This window comes from Amblyomma maculatum, chromosome 1 (assembly GCF_055883805.1).
Source record: "Amblyomma maculatum isolate TAMU_Amacu chromosome 1, ASM5588380v1, whole genome shotgun sequence".
Lineage (NCBI taxonomy): Eukaryota > Metazoa > Arthropoda > Arachnida > Ixodida > Ixodidae > Amblyomma > Amblyomma maculatum.
The window spans coordinates 105,977,732-105,997,902 of NC_139344.1; the positions used below are offsets into that span (position 1 = coordinate 105,977,732).

Below are 20,171 nucleotides of genomic sequence, written 5' to 3' on the forward strand. Positions count from 1 at the left end.
CATAATTATGACGATGCAGATGAAAAAGTGATACCTAAGCAGTTTTCATGGCCGCGACAGACCAAGCACTCTGGAATAATGAGTGGCGCAGTGGCGGTCGTGAAACGGCATGACACGCGGCGTGTGGAATCGCAAACTTTGTCGAAATAAGCTTGCGTCTGAGTGGCAGGGGCAATTATCAACGGGAAACGGTGCATCGTTACCAGAAACCAGTTAGAACTCACTATCGAGTTGCTGTTAGTCTTGCTAATTCAAAACTGTGCCAAAATCTTTTTCACTGATTTTTCAGTTATATTTTAGACACTGTCAGCATTTTGGAGGAGCGGTATCTCCAATTCTGTATTTGCTATCGCTATAATTATTTTATTATTTTTTTTTTTGCTAGAAAGATAAACTCGCAAGCTCTGCATTAATTTGGCTTTTTAACCACAGCTTATTTGCTAAAATTATGAAAATCATTTGTTTAGTCACCAAAACGAGCTTTTTCATTGGCAAGTATGACAAGCCATAACTTTCGTCCAAATCATCCTAGAATTCTCATTTATGCGTTACTGCGATCCTTTGTGATTCAAGATCATTTAAGGGAAGTCGCGGGTCTTAGAACGGTCGAAAATGGTAAAAAAATCGATTTTGAGAAAAACTCATTTTTGGAATGTTTATCCTTTCGAGCACCTGCACGTAAATTGTTAACGCTCAATTCGGTCAGAAAATGTGATTATGTCAGCTTTCAAAACATCACGGCAGCCACGAAATGCCCCCCGAACAGAGGAAATTTGTTTGAAATTGCCCCGCGTGCTGCGGGTATTGCAGCCGGCCGTTCGGCGCCATATTGGGCTTGGTTTGAAGCTGTTTTCTTTGTGCGCAATTTGCGCTACAGTTGAATCCCGCCACAACGAATACCGCCACAACGAAATTTCCGCGACAACGAATAATTTTTTATGCCCCACGAGTATCCTATAAGAATTAATGGCCTAAATTTCTCTGCACAACGAACCATTTTTGCAGAGCGTTTCCGCTTCAACGAAATTTTCGCGTTCAAAATCGAAACCGAAACTAGTTTTATTGGCGAGAAGTCCAAGTCAAATCCAAAGCCACATTAAGCATGAAATCACGTGATTGCAGTTCCGCCATTTTGGCTTTGTGTCATGGTCGCGTTGTTCACTCGCTGCCTTTCTCTTCGACAACGACGAGTTTTCATCCGCAGGACACGATGGCAACGCAAGTGAAAAAACGCAAAACTCTTTCCCTTGAGCAAAAAGCTCAAATAATCGCCCAAGCAGAAAGCGGAAGGAAGAAAGCGGCAATTGCTGAAGACTTCGGAATTCCTGCAAGTTCGCTGTCAACGATTCTAGGCAATAAGGACAGCGTGAGAATGGCACTTGCTTCAGGCACATCCTCGAAGCACAAAAAGGTGACGCGGCCCCTCCATGAAGAGTTGGACAAAGCAGTGCATGCGTGGTATGAAGAAGACGACGACGTACAGGAAGCGCCGGCTGCGGCAACCGCCGTACAGGTGATGGACGCTTTTGATGTCATCAGGAATTTCGTTGCTGTCCGAGAAGACGATGTTGCAATGGGTTTGCTGACCGAGTGCGAAAATCGCGTGACGGCGTTGCTCGCCGTGAAGCGTAAGCAAACCAAGCTTACAGATTTTTGGCATTAAACGCCTTTGCTGCTGCTTGGGCAATTCTTTCTGCGTTTCACGTCAAATTTTTGCGATAACGAAGTTCCGCGAGAACGAATTTTTTTTCGTGCACCGTGAATTTCGTTATAGCGGGATTCAACTGTACCGCAAAATGGCGTTGCTCAAGCGGAGTGCCTGTGAGCGGCGGTTTTCCGAAGGCCGTTCGCTGTCATTCATTGGCTCTCACATGGTGTGTTTTTCATTGGCTGGCGTGACCAGTACGTCATATTATTTCTTTTTTGTTTCTCGGTGCACCGCTTGTGCTGAGTTGTTTCTTGCAGTCAAGATTCCGGAAAACAGTCGATTGTAACCGTGCGCGCAACGAGCCTTTGGAAGCCGTAAGAAACGAGCACAGAACAGAAACAAAAAGGCACCGGCCACAAGTGTGCCGTCAGGACATGCGTTACGGTGCCAGATTTTTTGCAGGGAGCATAAACCACGCTGCCCGATGACGACTCTGCGGGTTCAAATAGACCTTATGTAAAATTGCTGCCATCTATCGGACCTTCAGCAAACCGCGCTACACGACGCCATGTTAAGGGTTAAGTGAGTAGGCTGCGCTTACGGCTGCTGCCATCGGGCTAGCTGCGTCTACTTTGTGCTCTAGTATCCGTGCTATTCATTTGCATTCAGAGCAAAAAATAACAGAATAATAGACAATTGACTTGTCCACGCTACCTACATTCCAATTTTACTTCGTGAAGCGATACTGCACTGCCAAAACTTGCGAACGGTGGCATCAGCGTAGCTACAAATGGCAAAACCTTCATTGCTGCTCCGGCGCATTCCTTAATACACTGCTCAAATACGCGTTCATGAAAGTGCAAAACATATTGATATTGAAAGTCACATTGCAGAGGTCTGCCTTATACCCAGACGCAATGTTAAGCTCCTTCGGGGATGTGTATTCGAGCAGTGATTTGTGCAATGCGCAGTTATTGTAGCAAAGTCATTCGCCTCTCCAATGCCACATTTTTTTTATTCTTTCCGGAATTTTTGACGAAATTGAAGTATTTCATTTTTTTTTTTTTTTTTTTTTTTTTTTTTTTTTTTTTCGTTGTCCTTGTCATGGAGGAACCTGCGACGAGATCGCGAAGACGTGAGCGGTCAACCGCTCAAGCGTCACACTGACTCTCCGGCCTCCTTGGAGCTGGATGCCCTAGCCTTGTGCTCTCGGCTAAAGAAAAGTCAGCCCATAACTTAATGAAAATATTTTATTGCAAAAGCAATGCTACTCGCACTTTCAAGCCTTCGCGTGATCCGGCCGCAGTTACGTCTTACCCACGTGACGCTGTGACGTCACACCCCACGTGACACACGGGCTGGCAGGAGCTGCCAACTTGGGTTTCTCGTTTCACATGGGACGGTTATGTCAGAATCAGCCTGCTATGACCCTGGCATTCACGTTAACCCTATAGGCCACTAAGGCATGTTCATATGGGTTGATTAAAGCGGGGCTTTATATGTAGGCTGAGGAAGAAGGAAAACAAAAGACGCTCGATCACCCGTAGCTAATGCTTTCGCTCAATATTTGGTTCAGCAGCGTTGAACCCTTGTAACTTTTTTTTGCAATTTCATCATGTACCCATTTCTAACATATTTAAAGATGTTTTCTTCGCCGGAATAAGACACTTTTTGTTTTGTTTTGCCAAAATTTTCTGCACTCAATGTGAAAACTTCAAATGCGATTTTCTGAACTTATTATGTTCTTTTGGCACATTTTAATAAGTATTATACCGTTGAATTCAGAAAGAATTTAACTGTGGAGCTATGTTATTTTTATGTTGGTAAATTGAACATATCAAATTTTGGGGACAGTAATGTCAGCTAATTATATTTTAAAATTATGGGGCATCGGCATAGTTGGACACTTTTGTATTATGATCAGTGGTGGAACTGCTGCGCCAAACTGTGCCAAATGAAAAATCGTGCTACATATTGCCACAAAATGGATTTTTTGCCTACTTCTGCACCACGCCTGCACCAAAAGTCGCAGAACAACCCTGCTGACAGTCAAACCGAACTGTCATGAAACCGAAACTGACATCTGCTGGCAACACTGTGCAAGGCGGAAGAATCTTTTGCAGGTCCTGTGCGGACAATCACATGACACAAAATTAATGTTTGTCTATGTCACCTCTGCGTCTCCTGCCAGTTCTCTTTTTTTTTTTTTGAGAGGGGGCTGCAAGATACCTCTCAAGTCCAAGGCGCGGGAAGGATGGAAGGAGGGGCTGACAGGCTGGGGGCGAAGGGGTCGAAGCACGTTCAAACGCGTGACGGCTTTGAGATGCCCTAGGCGTTCGCTTAATTTGTGTGTGTGCGTGTGTGTGTTTTTGTATGCGCGTGCAAGCAAAGGATGTGCAAGCAGGCTGACCAACACTGACGACGTGGTTTCAAACGAGTGACGGTTTGGAACTGCTCTCGGCAAAGCACAACTGGAGCAGTATGCACGCTTGGTTTTTTTTTTTCTCTCTCTGTACTAGTGAGGTGTGGGATGCGATGGCAGCTGAGTAGCAGTGGAGGGAGCGCTAAGGATTTGACTGCTTCTGTGCGCGCGCACTGGGCTCTGTTGGCCGCTTTTGTACTACCCCTTATGTGGAACATCTTGCATAATTTCACAGCTTAATTCCAAATGTCAACATTTAAGCGCCCATTAGAAGATTATCTCAATCTTGACAGTTATTTCTTTTCTGCCAATATAAAACTTCAACTGCATGTGTGTGGGTGCGCGCATGTGCAAATAACTTATGCGCAAGTACTCAGTATATTTGCAGCCCCGCATACGGTCAGTATTTTTCGTTCCGTAGCCCTCTGCGTTGTCCTCAACTTAAGTAGAACCCTCTTGGTTAGCCTCCATGTTTCAGCCCCATAGGTGAGTACAGGTAAGATGCAACTGTTGTATACTTTCCTCTTGAGCGATACCGGTTAGCTGCTAGTCATAACCTGCGAGTGCTTGCATAATGCTCTCCATCCCAATCTTATTCTTCTTGTTAGTTTCTTTTCATGGTCCGGATCTGCGGTTACTACTTGTCCTAAGTAGACATATTCGCCTACTACTTCCAGTGCTTCGCTACTTAACGTAATCTGCTGTTCCTTCCCGAGGCTGTTGAACATTGTTAGTCTTCTGCATATTGATTTTCAAGCCTACCTTTCTACTTTTCCTTTCTAGGTCATCAATCATTCTTTGCAATTCATCTCCTGAGTTACTTAGTAAGGCAATGTCATCAGCAATTCGCAGGTTACTGAGGTATTCTACATCTACCCTTATCCCTAACTGCTCCCACTCCAGAGAGGCCTTCGCCCTGCAGTGGGTATAGTCAGGCTGATGATGATACGGTCAGTAAGTACCCTTAGACGTTTTCATTACAACGAGGAAGGCATATGCACAATCCCTGCAGTGCGTTGCGAAGAAGCAGACTCATGATTACGAGTCCCTGCGCCGCTTTAATTAACCAGCCACCCCGCCAAACCATCGGAAGAAAAAGAATGAAAGCAAAGATTGCGAACGCATGGAATCTGCACTCACTCTACACCCCCGTGCATCGCTCCTTTTGACCGAGCAGTGCCAGCAGCGCGCCTCTCTTGAGGGAAAATAAAAATTCCACCCAGGACCTGCAAAAATATTCTTCCCTTTTTCCCTCCAATCAGCACGGGTCTTGATGGAGAAAGGCGCCTCGATGTTACCCTGATGTACAGGATAAGGACACCCAGAAAAGAGGTCAGAATCAGGAAAAAGGTACAGGAAGAGATCAGGCTGGCCAGGAATATGAGCACCGATGCTGAGCTGCTTTTCTCAAAAGGCGTCAAGTCTAAAAAATTTGCAGACGTTAAGAGTGGGCAAACCCTTCTGAAGAATGGACAGGAAAGGTAACAGCGGCACTGTCAAAGCTGGAGTCATCAAGGCAAAGAAGAAATAGTGCCTTCAAGTTGCAGTTTTAAGGAGCGGCAGTTCTGATTTTCTACAGAAGAGTTTTATATTAAGGCAGCTAACAACCTTCTTTCCAAGGCTGCGGTGTTTATAGTGTAGTTGCATATCTCGTTATGCCTTCCCTCTGGATAAAAATGGCTTTGTTTTTAGGAAAACCTCCTGTTTGCTTAATTTGGGGCTTTTTAAGGAAAGAACAGCACTTTAGACTGCATTTGAGCTTGAAGCTTGTTTTTGCATGGCTATGGTCATTATAAACACCTGAGCAATTGGGTTCCAGAAATAAAACAAGCCTTCTTTATTTAAGCATCCCGAGATTTAAAATTTTGCTACAAAATGCTTTTTTTCCTGCTACAAAAGCTGCTACAAGAAGCCAGTTGCCAGTTCCACCATGTTATGATGCACCTCAATGACAATATAAATAGCATAGCTTCAGATGACGGGTCTTTGGCTGCAGCTACATTTTAACTGGAACGAAATAATATTGAGGGAAAGTGTGTTAATGACCCATAAGAAATTACCTAATTAGGCATCAGTTATGTTCCCTTAGTATGAGAACTAATTGAGATATAGCAAAACAAGTTATATTTTTGAAAACAGTAAAAGGAATACATATATGTGCCGAATTTCGTTAAATATTTCTAATAATAAAAAATTGTGTTTTTAAGGCCTGTGTCTCCCTGAAATCCTAATGGCATATGCTGCCTTGGCCTTGGATTGTCCGCGATATCTTCACTTTTAGTTGACATATTCAGAATCCAAAGACAGTTTCGGAAATGGAAAGAATATGTGATTTTTGGTGGCAAATATCACATTTCAATTATCAGCTGTTTATCTTATAACATATAACAATTAGGGGGGGGGGGGATGGGGCTAGACGCTACAGTCGCCTTCTAGCCCCGACGTGCAGCCCTAACAGACAGAGCTGTGCCCCGCAACCCGTGGGGCAAGAAGTCGCTACTGCGGCGGGTTTGAGCCGGAGGGGACAAACGCAGAGTTACATACTCGAACCGTTTCTTGTGCTCGAGTAACGGCAGGGAAAATACACTCAAGAACAGCTGCCGTGTAGCGAGCGAACACCGTATACAGGGGTGAAATAAGACCACCTAAGGGGGTAGCACGCACAAGAAGTGAGAGGTAGTCTGCTCACCTGTGCGGCTTCGTGCTTACGGCCCGCGGCAGTAAGCGCGCGCTGAACCGGGAGAAGAGGGTGAAGGCGGTGGTCTCCCGATGGGAAATGATCCGTGCGCATGCATGCTCAACCGTCAAAAGACACCAAGGGAGTTGCGACAGACGCGCTCATTGCCTCTAGTCGGGGAGAGGCGGTTTCCCGGGTACGCTGAGAGAAGAGAAGGAAACCTGCGCGGTGTCGCCACTGGGGCCTGGGAGGTTGGGGAGGGTGGCCCGTGTGCCCTCTCCTCGCAGTCCTCCCCAGGAGCGCGCGCAATCACGCGTGTTAATTACGCACAGCCCTTTATAATGGGGCAGGGGATTATGAATCCCCACTATGTTAAAGATGTCTCATGGCTCATAGCTGTCTAAAATCTCTTGGAGGTGCTCTTCCTGCCAGTCGGTGCAAGTATCTGCTTACTTCAGCACTTTCACCGGGGATGGTCTTGAAGACGAGGCCATGGTGCTTGTTGAATCGACTCAGCCATTCATCGCTGACACTGCAATTTTGTACTGCCGTTTGTACAGCTGTGTCTTCTGACCCAAAACGATTATCGCAAAATTGGCACTGAACACACGCTTAAACCACAGAAAAAGAACCTTCTCTAGTTCTTATGGCATTGTCTTCATCTGCATTCGGATTGAAGCGAAAATCCCATTTTCAACAGCTCCTTAATGGCAGCTTTGTTTTTCAAGATCTGCGAGTGTTGACTTCTGAATACCAAACTTCTTCACAACTTTTGTTTTAGACAGGCTGCTTCCCTCCAGCTCCTGCAGAACTTGCAACTTTTTTCAATATACCTTTCCAAAATTTGAACAATTTTTCTGGTACCATGAAGTTTCAATTAAACTATACGCTATATAGCATCACCAGATAAATCCATTTACAGTCAAATCTCGATATAACGAATCCCACGGGACCGCAAAAAATCGTTAGTTTTTTTTAAATATCGTTGTAATGAAAAATCTGCGATTATAAGCCAGTGGTCAAACCTAAGTATGAAAATGACGTACCTTGGCAGTAGGCACGTGTGTAGACGAGCAAAACCTCAAGTGAAAATGTTGCACTAACTCCAAAGCTGATTTATTCGAAGAAATCAAATATTTTCTTCTGCTGCGCGCAGCAAACACGACTGCGCACTACATTACACCACTACAGCACATGCACCTTCCACTTTCCGGAACATCTCATTGCGTGTGTGATTGCACCGAGCGATGAAAGTACGGACTTCGTCCATGTGCAAAAAAAAAAGAAAAAAACATCAAAGTTCTCTTTGACCCCATTTTCAATGCTCCCTGAACTTTGAAAATCTTCTCTCAGTCTTTCATAATGATAGCGGCAGTCGATGGGGCAATGCTAGCTGTCTGTAGAAGCCGAATCGCTTTTTCCCTGCGTCGATTTCTTGCAGTGAAAGCAGCTGCGTTCATATCTTCTTGGCACTTCGCTGGCTAATATCATCGCCAATCTCGCACAAACTTCGCAATAAGATAATCTGTGGCAAAAAAAAAAATTAAAATACCATCCCGCACGCACGAACGACCGAGCCGCGTATGGTTCACAACACAGGAAGAAAAAAACGCAGGCAGCTAGGCCTGCTGGCTACTGCGTAATAAACCATAGCTTCATGGTGGCGCTAGGAGCTGGTCCTAGATGTCCTGATGATGATAGCTACAGCCCACGGACCGTACACACAGAATCGGCAGTTTCTGTTTCGTTTCACGCAAGAGTTTCAAGCTGCGGAGCTGTTAATTTTAGCCGAATTCGTAATACTGATGTTCTAAAATTATAGAAGAAGAAATAAAATATGTTCGTTATTCTGAAATATACGCTATTTTGAAATTCGTAATTCTGAAATAGTTTAACATTGAAAACATAGCAAATCTGCCAGGGATTCTTTAAAAGCTCATTAATATTAAAAGTTTGTTAATGTGGTGTTCATAGTAACGAGATTTCACTGTAGTAAGAATACAGTGATACCAATCCTAAGGCTGTGACTCGGACTACATGCAAAAATCCTCCGTAAGGCGCACATTGTCTTATAGAGCATTTTTGCATGTTTTTGAGCCACAACCTCAAGATTGATGTCACTGTATTCATGCTGATATATCTAACTGGTGATGCTATCCATATTGCTCCAACTTTACTTGCCAAATTTTATTTACAGTTTATAATAAGGAATATTCGGAAAATATTTTGCAGCTAAGTTTGCGTCAACGAATACTATGAAAACAGCATCACCTGTTTGAACAACTTTCTTAGCACTCCAGCCATGTACTTTATCTTTGGTTTTGATAAAGTGAAGCTACCGATATGTCTCGTAGGAAATAGGTTAATTATATATTTTCAAAATTGCGTACCTTTTGATTTAATTGAGCTATGGAAATGGAATATTTGGAATCATTAGAAAAACCTGGACGTGGCTGTGAAGTTTTTCATTTTCTCCCACAAATAGAAAAACTGGTTGTAAGACACATGTAAACAAGACCAATAAGTAAGCAGTGTTTCTACTAACCAAAGCATTTTATTATTGCAGACATAGGAAAGAAAACAAATAACTGCATAATTCTGTTTATTCGTAATTTTGATTTTGACTATTTGAAGCGGTTTCATGGTCCAAGCGCTTCTCTCATAGCCTGCGTCGCTTTGGGACGTTAAACCTGACAAACCACCATCATGGTCCGAGCAAAAATCTGTCAAACAAGTCTTCTGTGCCACTGCTATTGTTGTCATTCAAAAACTTCTATTTAGATGCATCAAACTCTGAGGAAACACTGTTTTTGCGAGGTGGCAGTGTGCACTGTCGACACAATAATGCAAACATTGTGCATTTCACCTAGCTTGACTCCGGATTGGTTTTAAATCTCACTGTGTTGTGGAGAAGCGATGAAAAAAAGCATAGTTCCTCGGCTACCCATTGGGTGATCCTGGCTCTTCTAGAGCACTTGTTAAGAAATATGACTTGAAAACCATCGCTAGTGGGCTGGCAATGTGCATGGACCCGAACGGTCGTCCTCATGCGCGCACTAGCAGGGGAATGTGTTCACAGGGCCACGTGATAAATATAGCACAAGCGCAAAGTCAAGCTGCGATGCCCAAAAATTGTACTTTACAGTTTAGTTTACACTGTGAACATTGTGCATCCTATTAAACTCATGCTTAGAGCAACTGCATTTACATTCTTGCATGAAGTACATTCAGGGGTGGAAATGCTGCTCCAAACTGGCAGTTTTGATGTTCTGCCATCAAATTTAGCAGAATATGGGAACAATTGTACCAGTAGCAAAGATATAACGCATCTTGCACTAGGCTTAATGTAAGGGAAGGAAGCATGGAGCATAATAAATATTTGTTTACTAGTAAATTTAGTATGAACCACCGGTGATTGGAGATAATTTCAAAAATAAAAAATGCTCTGTGCATGTGACGTAACACGCCCTCAGCCTTTTGAATCGCCAGTGAAGAGAAACGAGATCAGCAGGCGAAGCTGGTAGCGCAAATTACTGTGAGCTGTTAGGAAGGGAGCTTGTCTCACTGCAAAAAACTGCATGAGTTATTCTAATGGTTCTGCTGTGAAAATAAGCAGGTACTTCACCACTGAGCCCCTTTGTCAGTGACAAGCTTGCCAAGCCTACGGCAGACAAAACCATACTTGAAGTGTTATGGGTTGGTACACCAATGCTGTCAATCACTGGGAAGCTTCTCAAGAGTGTTGGAACGGGGTCTATTGCGAAAATATTAAAAATTAGCCCCTGCATTGCTCAAGCAAAGAATGCTCAACTATTGGCAGGAGGCAGTGAAGTAAAAAAGCTGTATGATGGAAGGGCTACCCTTTAATGTCATCTATTTATATTCCAAAGTTGCTCTAAAATGTTTGAGCCTGCTTCCAGCCCAGTAAGACCTCTGCCATATTTACAAACAAACAAGACGATCGAGGTCCGGCTGCAGTCGTCTGCGATCCCACGGTATGCAAAAAGCATGAGAGAGGCACTGGCCCCAAGCTTGTCAAGGCTCGTTATTGGGGTCTGAAGGCGCCTTTTTGGCAGACGAAATGTCCATGTGCTCGGGAATTTATCAGTCCAGGCATAGGATCAAAGAGGATCATGTATTACCTCATATCTGAGGGCTTTAAGATGTATTCTAAATAAATAAAATAAGATATGCACAAGATGGGGAGCGCAAATGTCATGCCCATTAATCTGAACTCCAAATTAGTATTGCCGGTAGAGTGCATCGAATGGTAGACTCGACATTTGAATTTATCAAGTCAAAATAGGTGAATGCGTTAGGTCAGACTAAATGTTCAGTTACGAAGTGCACCAGCAAGCGTTATGTTTTCTGCTATTCTTTTCCAATCTTTTGCTAAGGTCGGCCTGTGTTATAATATATATCTCTTTGGCTGTTTGTCTTGTCAGATATGAGTGCGAAGTTGGAAAGGCATTGAACTTGCATAAAAAAGGAATCAGATTGTAGTTTTTATATTTCAGAAAAAAAAATGCAATTATCAAAGGCATTTGACCTTAAAAACGTGCTCCGAAGCGTAATTTAAATGCTCCAAAACTCTCGTTTCGTTGCTCCAAAGCTGCTCCAAAATGGATGCTTCAACCTGCTTCCACCCCTGCACATTAATCGGGGCTGTACATGGCAACAAAGTGCAAAAAGTAATTCACTTGTGACAGGTTATTAGTTGCCCATTGGGGCACGAGTTTTATCCATGTGAAAATTATATGGTGTACTCCTGGGTATTGCAAGGAGACAGTCTTTCTTAACTTGGTTTTTGTTTTGTTTCTTTAGGGATTCGCATTCATCAACTTCGTTCACCGTGAGGATGCTGCACGAGCCATTGCCAATGTCAATGGCTTTGGTTATGACAACCTCATTCTCTCTGTGGAATGGGCCAAGTAAGTGATGATAAACATACTATTGTAATCTAAATTTTTCCTAAATGATGCAAGGGCCTTGATACGCTACTTGCCAGTCATGGGAAGGGCTTGAAGGTCTGTAGAACATGGTGTGACCAATTTTGTCCTTTTTTGCAACTACACTATTTGCCATATGAGGGGAACAGGTGGCAGACATGAAAGGAAAGGTACAACCTTTGTCAAAAGTGTAGAGCCCGGAGGAGGGGTTCTTCTGAGCTGTGTAGTGGCACTGACTTAGCATTGGTGGAGGTCCTTCCCATTGGAGAGGATAGGACACAAAAATCCACCAAGCGATTTGGAACACTCGAAATGCATTACAAGCCACATGAAGTGGCTCAGGAGAAGACCTCTGGGCTCTACACTTTTGACAAAAACTATACCTTGCTACATATTTCATTTGTGAAGCATTGATGCGCTGCATAAAAACGGGCAAAACCCGTTGCATTGAGCAGGTGGTTCAAGCTCTTATAAAAATTTGCATCAGAGAAAATTGTTGATACAATGCAAGAATTTAGTCTGGAGACAGGATATTTGCACTATTTTGGAGCAGATTTTGCCCCAGTAAAATGTGGCTGCTTGGTTGACCTTGATCACATTTAAGAGAGCTCCAGAACCCACTTTATCATATTTACACTTATATAATGAGTGTATGTGTGTGGAGGGGGGGGGGGGGGGGGAGATGAGACGTCATGAAAATGAAAAACAAAAATTATTATAATGCAATCAGAGCTAGTTTCAAGCCAGCTACGTACAACCGAAGTGCCAGAAGGTCGGAAAAAAGAAAAGCCTTGAGCACAAAAACTGCTTCAAATGTAAGGTACTAGGATTCGTTTGGTCCTGACATGCTTAAACGAGATGGCATTAAGAAACTCATGAGGCGGAAAAACTGGCGGTGGCATATATTACTGCCATTGCCATAGCATTCTGCAGGGCACTGTAGCGCCTCCATTGCTTCGTTAGCATGCGCAAGGAAAATACCAGGAGGGTGCAGCTTCACGTGATTGGCGCACGCTCACAGCAACGACAGGGACTCCATGCCAGCAGTCAACAGTCAGTACTGGGCCCGGCCTTGTGCGGATTGACAAGCTTTCCATTGACTTGGGGGCAGAAGCAGAGCCATCGTACACTCTAGAAAACAGAGTCTTCAAACTGAAGCAAATTGTCTCAGTCTGTTGCATGGCCAGCAGGTGACGACGAACGATAACTGCGAAAAAGTTATGACAGGGTCTATTAACGCTGTCAAGTTTACACTCTTGAAGTGAAGCTTAAGCATCTTGCAATTTTTTTTAGTACCTTTCAAAGCTGAATGCTTTTTTCTTTTACCACAGTGTAGAATGTAAACCTGCTGCCTTTATTTTTCATTGTGTTGAGGACTGTAAGCTGAATGAATATTCTGGCATCAATCATTTGTGACAGTTTCTGCTGTTTTTTTTTTATTTCTTTCTTCTTTCCCCTCAGCTGCCTCCATAGGCTGGCGCACTCACACAAGCGTGCACTCATATCCACTCACTCGCAAATGTCAGCAGTCACGAGTGTGAGTTGCTGTGAGTTGATAGTGCATTTACAGTAGATAACACAGTGAGCTTGACAGAAGGCATCGCTGGGCCTCTTCGATTATCCACGTCTAGCTACCCGCACATTACCTGTGGGTCACTCTGCCCACTTCTGGTTGCTGCCATAACGTTGGCAATGCGGTTTCGGGCTGCACTTTGGGCAGCTAGCGGATGATGGAGCGGTGACATGGAAGTGGGGAGTGTGCACGGCTACTTTTACATGGACTAGAAGGACCGCGCTGCTTTGTGTGATGTTTTGTTCGATCTCGAGGGCAGTGCAGGTGCTCAGTTTGGCTGTGCCATACTGCACATCATCTTTTTCAACTGTCGCTCTTATTTTGTGTGCGTGTGACATTACTATCACCTCTCCTTGATTTATTGAAAAGAAAAGCTTCTGACTGCGGGCCATCATGCATGTACGTCGACACTCAAGGCTACATTGTGAACGTTCATGTGAACGTTCATTCCCCTTAGCAAAGGCATAGCACGCACATACTTAGCGCTGCTCTTGTGCCAGCCCCATTGTGTAATGAATTCAAATCTGCAGTATGCAGCGAATTTTTTAACAGTAAAGGCACGAGAAAAAACATTCAACCAGCTGATGTATGACTATCGAGGTTATGCATGCATTAAGTTGGGTGTGGGTCCCCTTTTCCTTCGGACACAGTGCTGCCAAGCACGGCAAAGCGGAAGCGCGTGGCGTTTGTGGTGTCGTTCAGTACACCAAACATATGCTTTAACTGATGACCCCTGGGGAGGGTCACAGCTGAGTCACAGTACTGCAATCATACTGCATAGTCTGCAATTGCAACAGTCCGACAGAATGGCATGTCTTTTAATGGACCATGCAAGCGAAACTTCTCGGATGTGGCGCCAAATGAAAACCTTTAAAATGTGCGCGTGATTTTGAAGACCTCTCAAAGCTCACGTGTATGCTTCACAACCCATCGAAGTTCACGCATTTGCGTCGTCCCGAAGTGCGAGCTGCTATTTGTTCTTCCATCTTCGGCTGCCCATGATAACTTTGTCATTTCTTTCACATCCAGGGAGCCTATTTCTGCTGTACGCTCGCGTTACTGTGAAACGCTGCCGCACGCAACGCGTCAGTGAAGAATGCAACCGACGTAAATTGGAAGAGAGCACTTCGAGGCGGCTCTCCCACATTGTAGTCTCAACCAGCTGACGGGTTCCAGTTGCTACCAGTTTGACCACGGTGCCACTTCCTGGCAGAATCGAATTTTCTGGCAGCCAGTGGGCTGCCCAAGATCGGTAAATCAAAGAAGCCACTTAATGCGTCATGCGTGCTTTGGTTTGTGGCGTTTAACGGTTTAAACATCTCGCAATTTTTTTAGCACCTTTCAAAGCCTAATGCTTTTTACTTTTACCGAAGTGCAGAATGTAAGCTTGCTGCCTTTATTTTTCATTTTGTTGAGGACTCAGCCAGATGACGGGTTCCAGTTGCTGCCAGTATGACCACGGTGCCACTTCCTGGCGGAATCGAATTTTCTGGCAGCCAGTGAGCTGCCCGAGATCAGTCAGGATTTGCACAACAAGTGCAGTCTTGACACTAGGGGCCGCTGTTATACTTAATCACTAAAAGTGAACTCATGTAGACACCAAGCGGGTTGAGTAAGGATGACATCAGTTATCCAATGCTGACTCGATCTGGTGCTGTCGAGTCTATGTATACTCGGACTCTGGGGGATGCTGATAGTGGAAGGCTTCTGGTAATTTTGACCACCTGGACTCCTTTAATGCCTCCTGACATCGGTACTGTTAGGGATTGCGACAGTGGGTCGGCGCGGGAGCTGCCGCTTCCGACTATCAAGGCAAGAATTCCCGACCGAAAGAGGTGGAGTGGTCAAGAACGGCGACGGCGAGACGCAACTGCGAATGGCCATCACAAAAAAAAAGGCCGGAAAGGATTGGGGGTTGTTCAGCCGGTCAGCGACAGCGGTGAAAGATGGACCTTCGGGAGCAAAAAGGTCTAAGTGGCTCCCGCTGACTCCCGCATGGGTGAACAAGGCGGCCGCGTAGGCATCTCTTCAGAGAAGTTGAACGGAGTGACAGATGGGGTCGCCTCTGGCTACGTTTCTCCAATTCCTCTTGCTGACGGCGCACGGCAGCCCTTTTGACGCTGGTGTGTCCCAGACCATGAGCCGCCAGTAGACACTGAGCTTTTCTTGTGCCACCATCTACACCGCTGCAATGGCTTCCTTCTTACCACCAAGTCTAAACTATTTCGAGGAGGCGTGTCTGCAGGAGTGACAGTTGGTAATGAGAATGGCATTAAAGTGATAAGGACACGCCCTTCACGACGAGCCCGCCCTTCACCTAGGGAACCTGGGTAATACGAATGCTATAAAACTCTGTGTGTGTTCGGGCATCATAGTTCTTCTCTACTCCTTCTAAAAATGTAAATAAACGAAGTCAACTCCTAACTTCTTCGCTCAGTGGCACTTCTTCCTGAGTGGAGCGGGCGTCGATGCGACCGAGGATCCATCCAGCGGCACCCCAATCCCACCTCTAACAACTGGTTGGCAGCAGTTGGATCGACCATGCGACCTGGTATACTGGTTCTGCGGGTGAGTGCTTGGACTTTGCTTGAGATTCGCCAGGCTTCAGATTTTGGATTATTTAATTTGAACTGCTGCGTGAACAACAACTGTGTGTCAGCAAAGTCAAAACTCAAGAGCAGCAACCATGGATCTCATGAGATGGGCAGAGGTGGTGGTGGTGGTGGTGGTGAACATTTATCATATTACAAAGAGGTATATACACTAGGTGGGATGCCTAGACAGGCACTCCATTGGTGTTTGCCTTAGCCCGGGTGCGCTGCGTTAAGACCTTTTGGGCCTCTAGGGTGCAGTAGCTGGACAGGGTCGCCTCCTAATTCTCTCGGGTGGGGTTGGGGATAGGGGGCAAAGATGGGTTTTTCTGGCAGGCCCACACCATGTGGTAGGTGCTAGACACCTCCCCACAGTGCGAGCACAGCCCGTTGAATTGTGGATCAAAATGTTTTAGAGTAGCCGGGCACAACATAGTATTATTGGTGATTTGCTGGCGATGTGCGAGAAGATGGATGATCACATAAAGAAATTTGATATTTGTAAAACTCTCTTGGAAACTAGAGATGAGGAGTTAAGCTTTACATGGGAACTTCTCAAATCAGATCATAGGGCAGAAGGGCAGGTAAGTGGTGTTGGTGAAATTTTTTGTTTTGATTTTCTAGCTCTGTGGAACACTCCCCCACCTTTTCATATACGGCCTGCAGGACTTGTCTTCGGTGGCCTCATATGGGACATGGAAGCTTGCTCTGACACGGAATTCGGGCAAAATTGAGGGGATCAGAATACAGGAATATTATTTGTTTATCAGAAAGCCTGGTGGATCTTAAGTGGATTCTGAGTGCTTGCGCGTGTGGCAGTGCTGTGTTTTGTGGAAAGTTTGATCTATGCTTTCCTTTGTTGGTGTTGGTTGACGGTGTTGTTGCCTGGGGAGACGTTACTTTTCAAGCGAGGCCATCAGCGCGAACGCAAGCCCATCTCTCTTTGATAAATGATTGCGACCACTAGCCGATCGAGCTGCGGAGGAGCTGTTAAGGATGGCGACGAATCGGATGCGGGAGCTGCCACTTTCGACCATCAGGGCAAGAATTCCCGACCAAAAGAGGTGGAGTGGTCAAGAACTGCGACAGTGAGACGCGACTGTGGATGGCCATCACAAAAAAAAAGTGTGAAAGGAACGCGGGGTTCGGCCGATCAACGGCAGCGGTCAACGGCAGCGGTCAACGGCAGCGGTCAACGGCAGGCCATCGGGAACAAAAAGGTTTTCTCGGTGGCTCCTGCATGGGGCGGTGCCCTCAACTTGGCCGCGCAGACATTTCTTCTGCGAAGTCTAACAGAGTAACAGACAGGGTCGTCTCTGGCTGCACTTGTGATGGCTCCTGCATGGGTCGGTGCTCTCAACGCGGCCGCGCAGACCTCTCTTCTGCGAAGTCGAACAAAGTAACAGATGGGGTCGTCTCTGGCTGCGCTTCTCCAATTCCTCTTGCTGACGGCGCAGCCCTTTTGACGCAGGTGTGTCCCGGACCATGAGCCACCGGCAGACACTGAGCTCCTCTTATACCATCATCTACACCGCCGCAGCGGCTTCCTCCTTATCACAAAGTCTAAAGTCTTTCGAGGGGGTGTGTCTGCAAGAGTGACAGTGAGTTAATGTGAGTGACACTGACCTGATAAGGAAACTCCCTCCACGGTGAGCCCGCCCTTCACCTGGGGAACACGAACGCTATAAAACTGTGTGTTCGGGCATCGTAGTTCTTACCTACTCGTAAATAAACGAAGTCTTCATTCTTCAACTCCTAAACACTTTCGCTCAGCGGCACTTCTTTCTGGTTGGAGCGGGCATCGATGCGGCCAAGGATCCATCCAGCAGCACCCAAGTGCCACCTTTAACAGTACACAGGGTAGAACAAGGTGAAGAATATGGCTGCACAGTGTCAAAGAAAACTGAATCATTGTTTGGAGGGGGGACCCATCTAGGTGAAGACGAAGACAAGTCCTCTTGTCATGATGTTCGCTTGCAAACAGGCTCCCTCCCTCAACTCTTGTTCAGTTTTCAATAACACAGTGCACAGGCACATTCCAATCAGCCTCTATCGAAATGCAGACGAGTGTGAATGGATGTGTGTGAGTCGGTCATCCCTCATGACTACTTCCACTTTCAGATTCAAATTTTAGGTGTCCGAGTAAATCATCCAGTGTAATTCACTTTTAAATATATATGTTACAGACTCCATTGTTTGCCAGTTCGAGGAGCACATTGCTGTACTTGAAGTACTCAGTATTTTGCTGACATTGTCAAGCAAGATTTCAGTTTGTGTTGACATTGACATTTATTATGGACACATAGTTTACTTTTTCTTCTCATGAGCAGTCAGTGCTTATTTGGCAGTATACCTTGTGCACAGCTCTTTCGAGGCTTTGTTGAACCTGAATCTTGTTTCCGTCTTGTTTCACAGGCCCTCTGGAACTGCTTGACACCAGTGGAACAACAACCAGCGTTTGCTGTAGGCTGCATTAAAGGATTGTTTTGGAGAGTCACTGCGAGGTTTCCTCTGTACATTTTTGTGCCCCTTCTGTAATGCCTCATGGAGTACTTGACACCTGTCTCCTAACATTGGCTATAATGGAATGGCATCCAGTACAGTAGACTCACATTAAACTTTGAGAGACCAGAGATTTTGGTCTGGGTTATCAGGAGCATACCTTAATAACAGAACTGGTGTGTCATTGCTGCACAAACTGGGAATTGTGTTACATGCTGCTGCAAAATAATTCTTGCTCGTGTTTGTGCCACATCTGCACGAAAAAGCCATTGAAAGACCCTAGAAGCCTTGTACACATGGGCTCGACTCGAGTTAGCCTGTCGAATAAAAAAAACAGTTGTCGGCTTCATGTATATGCAGTCTGGTCGAATAAAGTAGACGGTGGAGTGAGTCGAGTTGACTTGTCTGCAGGGAGTAGCTTAACCCTCTTGTCTGAAAGCATGTAGACGCTGTCGAGAGTTTGGGAAACTTTGGGATCAAAAAGCTGGTGTGGCTAGGAGCGTCAGCGAAATTGAATGCTTTCTAGCCTCAACAACTATAGAAAGCAAGTGAAGCTCTAGATAGTAAAAGAACAAATGCAAATCTTGACGCTGAGTGCGGCTGCTATAGTACTTGCTCACTAGAGGCGAATTCATGTAGACACCAAGCGGATCAAGTAAAGATGACGTCGCTTACCCAATGCTGACTCGATCCGGAGAGTTCACGTATACAGGGCTATGTCCACAACAATGTCACAGAAGGTAAGCGTATAAAAATTGTCACAGTTTCGGTTAATTCATGATTACAGTCTGCTGTTCGATTGAGTCTTGCCCTACATTTGCCTTTAGAGCATCAAACAGTTATCCGAAAATTGCCAATTTTCCTGCTCCCTTAACTCCATTCAGGACTGCCTTATAGACTTTAGTGCAAAAATGCATTATGATTTTGCATATGCTGCCAAGCTCAAATTGCTGCATGCTGGAGTGCATATATCTATTTTTTAAAAGAGTAGTTTGATAACTTTCAGTATTGGCCTAGTTTGCTTTTTCTCTGCAAGCGGCGAAGCAGGAGATTTTAAACCTGAGTGTGGTGTAAGTTGGGCTAGCAAAACTGCATGAAATTTGTGTTGTTTGGCAGGGAACTTGCGTTAGCCTCGCCATTCAGCTGGTTTGGCTCTTTTTTTTTTTTGTGTGTGTGTGTGTGTGTGTGTGTGTGTGTGTGTGTGTGTGAGATACCACCAGCGAAGTTTCAACAAACAAAGCTTGCACAGTGACACAGGTGCCCAACTTGTGCCATTAATGACTGGTTTTTCTGAGCAAATTTTCAGTTTTCACTCGCTTTGCAGGTGTCCATGATTGCCCAGTGTTCCCTTTACCTTTTTTTCTGGTTCAAGTGAAGATATTTGCAAAAAACAAAAATATGCTTAGACGAAGTTTTCTTCATGATGCCAAGCAAACTCTCACTCCTAAACTGCCCTTTGCACCAACGCGGGCTCTACGAACCATAAAATATTCAGAAAAGGTGAAAACTGCAACATACGCTTGCAACAAAAAACATTCGCATCCCAACACCATGCCAACACTTCCCAGAACTGTTATGAGTGGCATGAACACCTGCCACTGATCTGGGTTGTGACATTCAGCCTGTCAGGTTTGTTTTGCCTTGAAGCTGGAAAAGAGGCTCTGTGTCATATTCTGTGTATTCTGGAATTTTATGGGTTTTTACTTCCATAGTCTAACATTTCCAACTTTAATATGATTTAGAATATTTTGTATTTGCGATGCTTTTTCTATGTAAGTTACGTCCCAATTTTTTTTTTTTTTTTCATGA

General features: G+C 45.0%; 1 protein-coding gene across 1 annotated transcript in view; it reads left to right on the top strand.

Annotated features, from left to right (window-relative positions):
- Positions 1-18,357, top strand: part of LOC146203435 (eukaryotic translation initiation factor 3 subunit G-like) — a 29,635-nt gene extending 11,278 nt beyond the window's left edge. The window contains exons 8-9 of the mRNA XM_084588770.1: positions 11,572-11,678; positions 18,276-18,357. Of these exons, the coding sequence (XP_084444896.1) occupies positions 11,572-11,678; positions 18,276-18,294 (126 nt within the window). The 3' untranslated portion in view covers positions 18,295-18,357. The remainder of the gene's footprint in view (positions 1-11,571; positions 11,679-18,275) is intronic.
- The last annotated feature ends 1,814 nt before the right edge of the window (positions 18,358-20,171 follow it).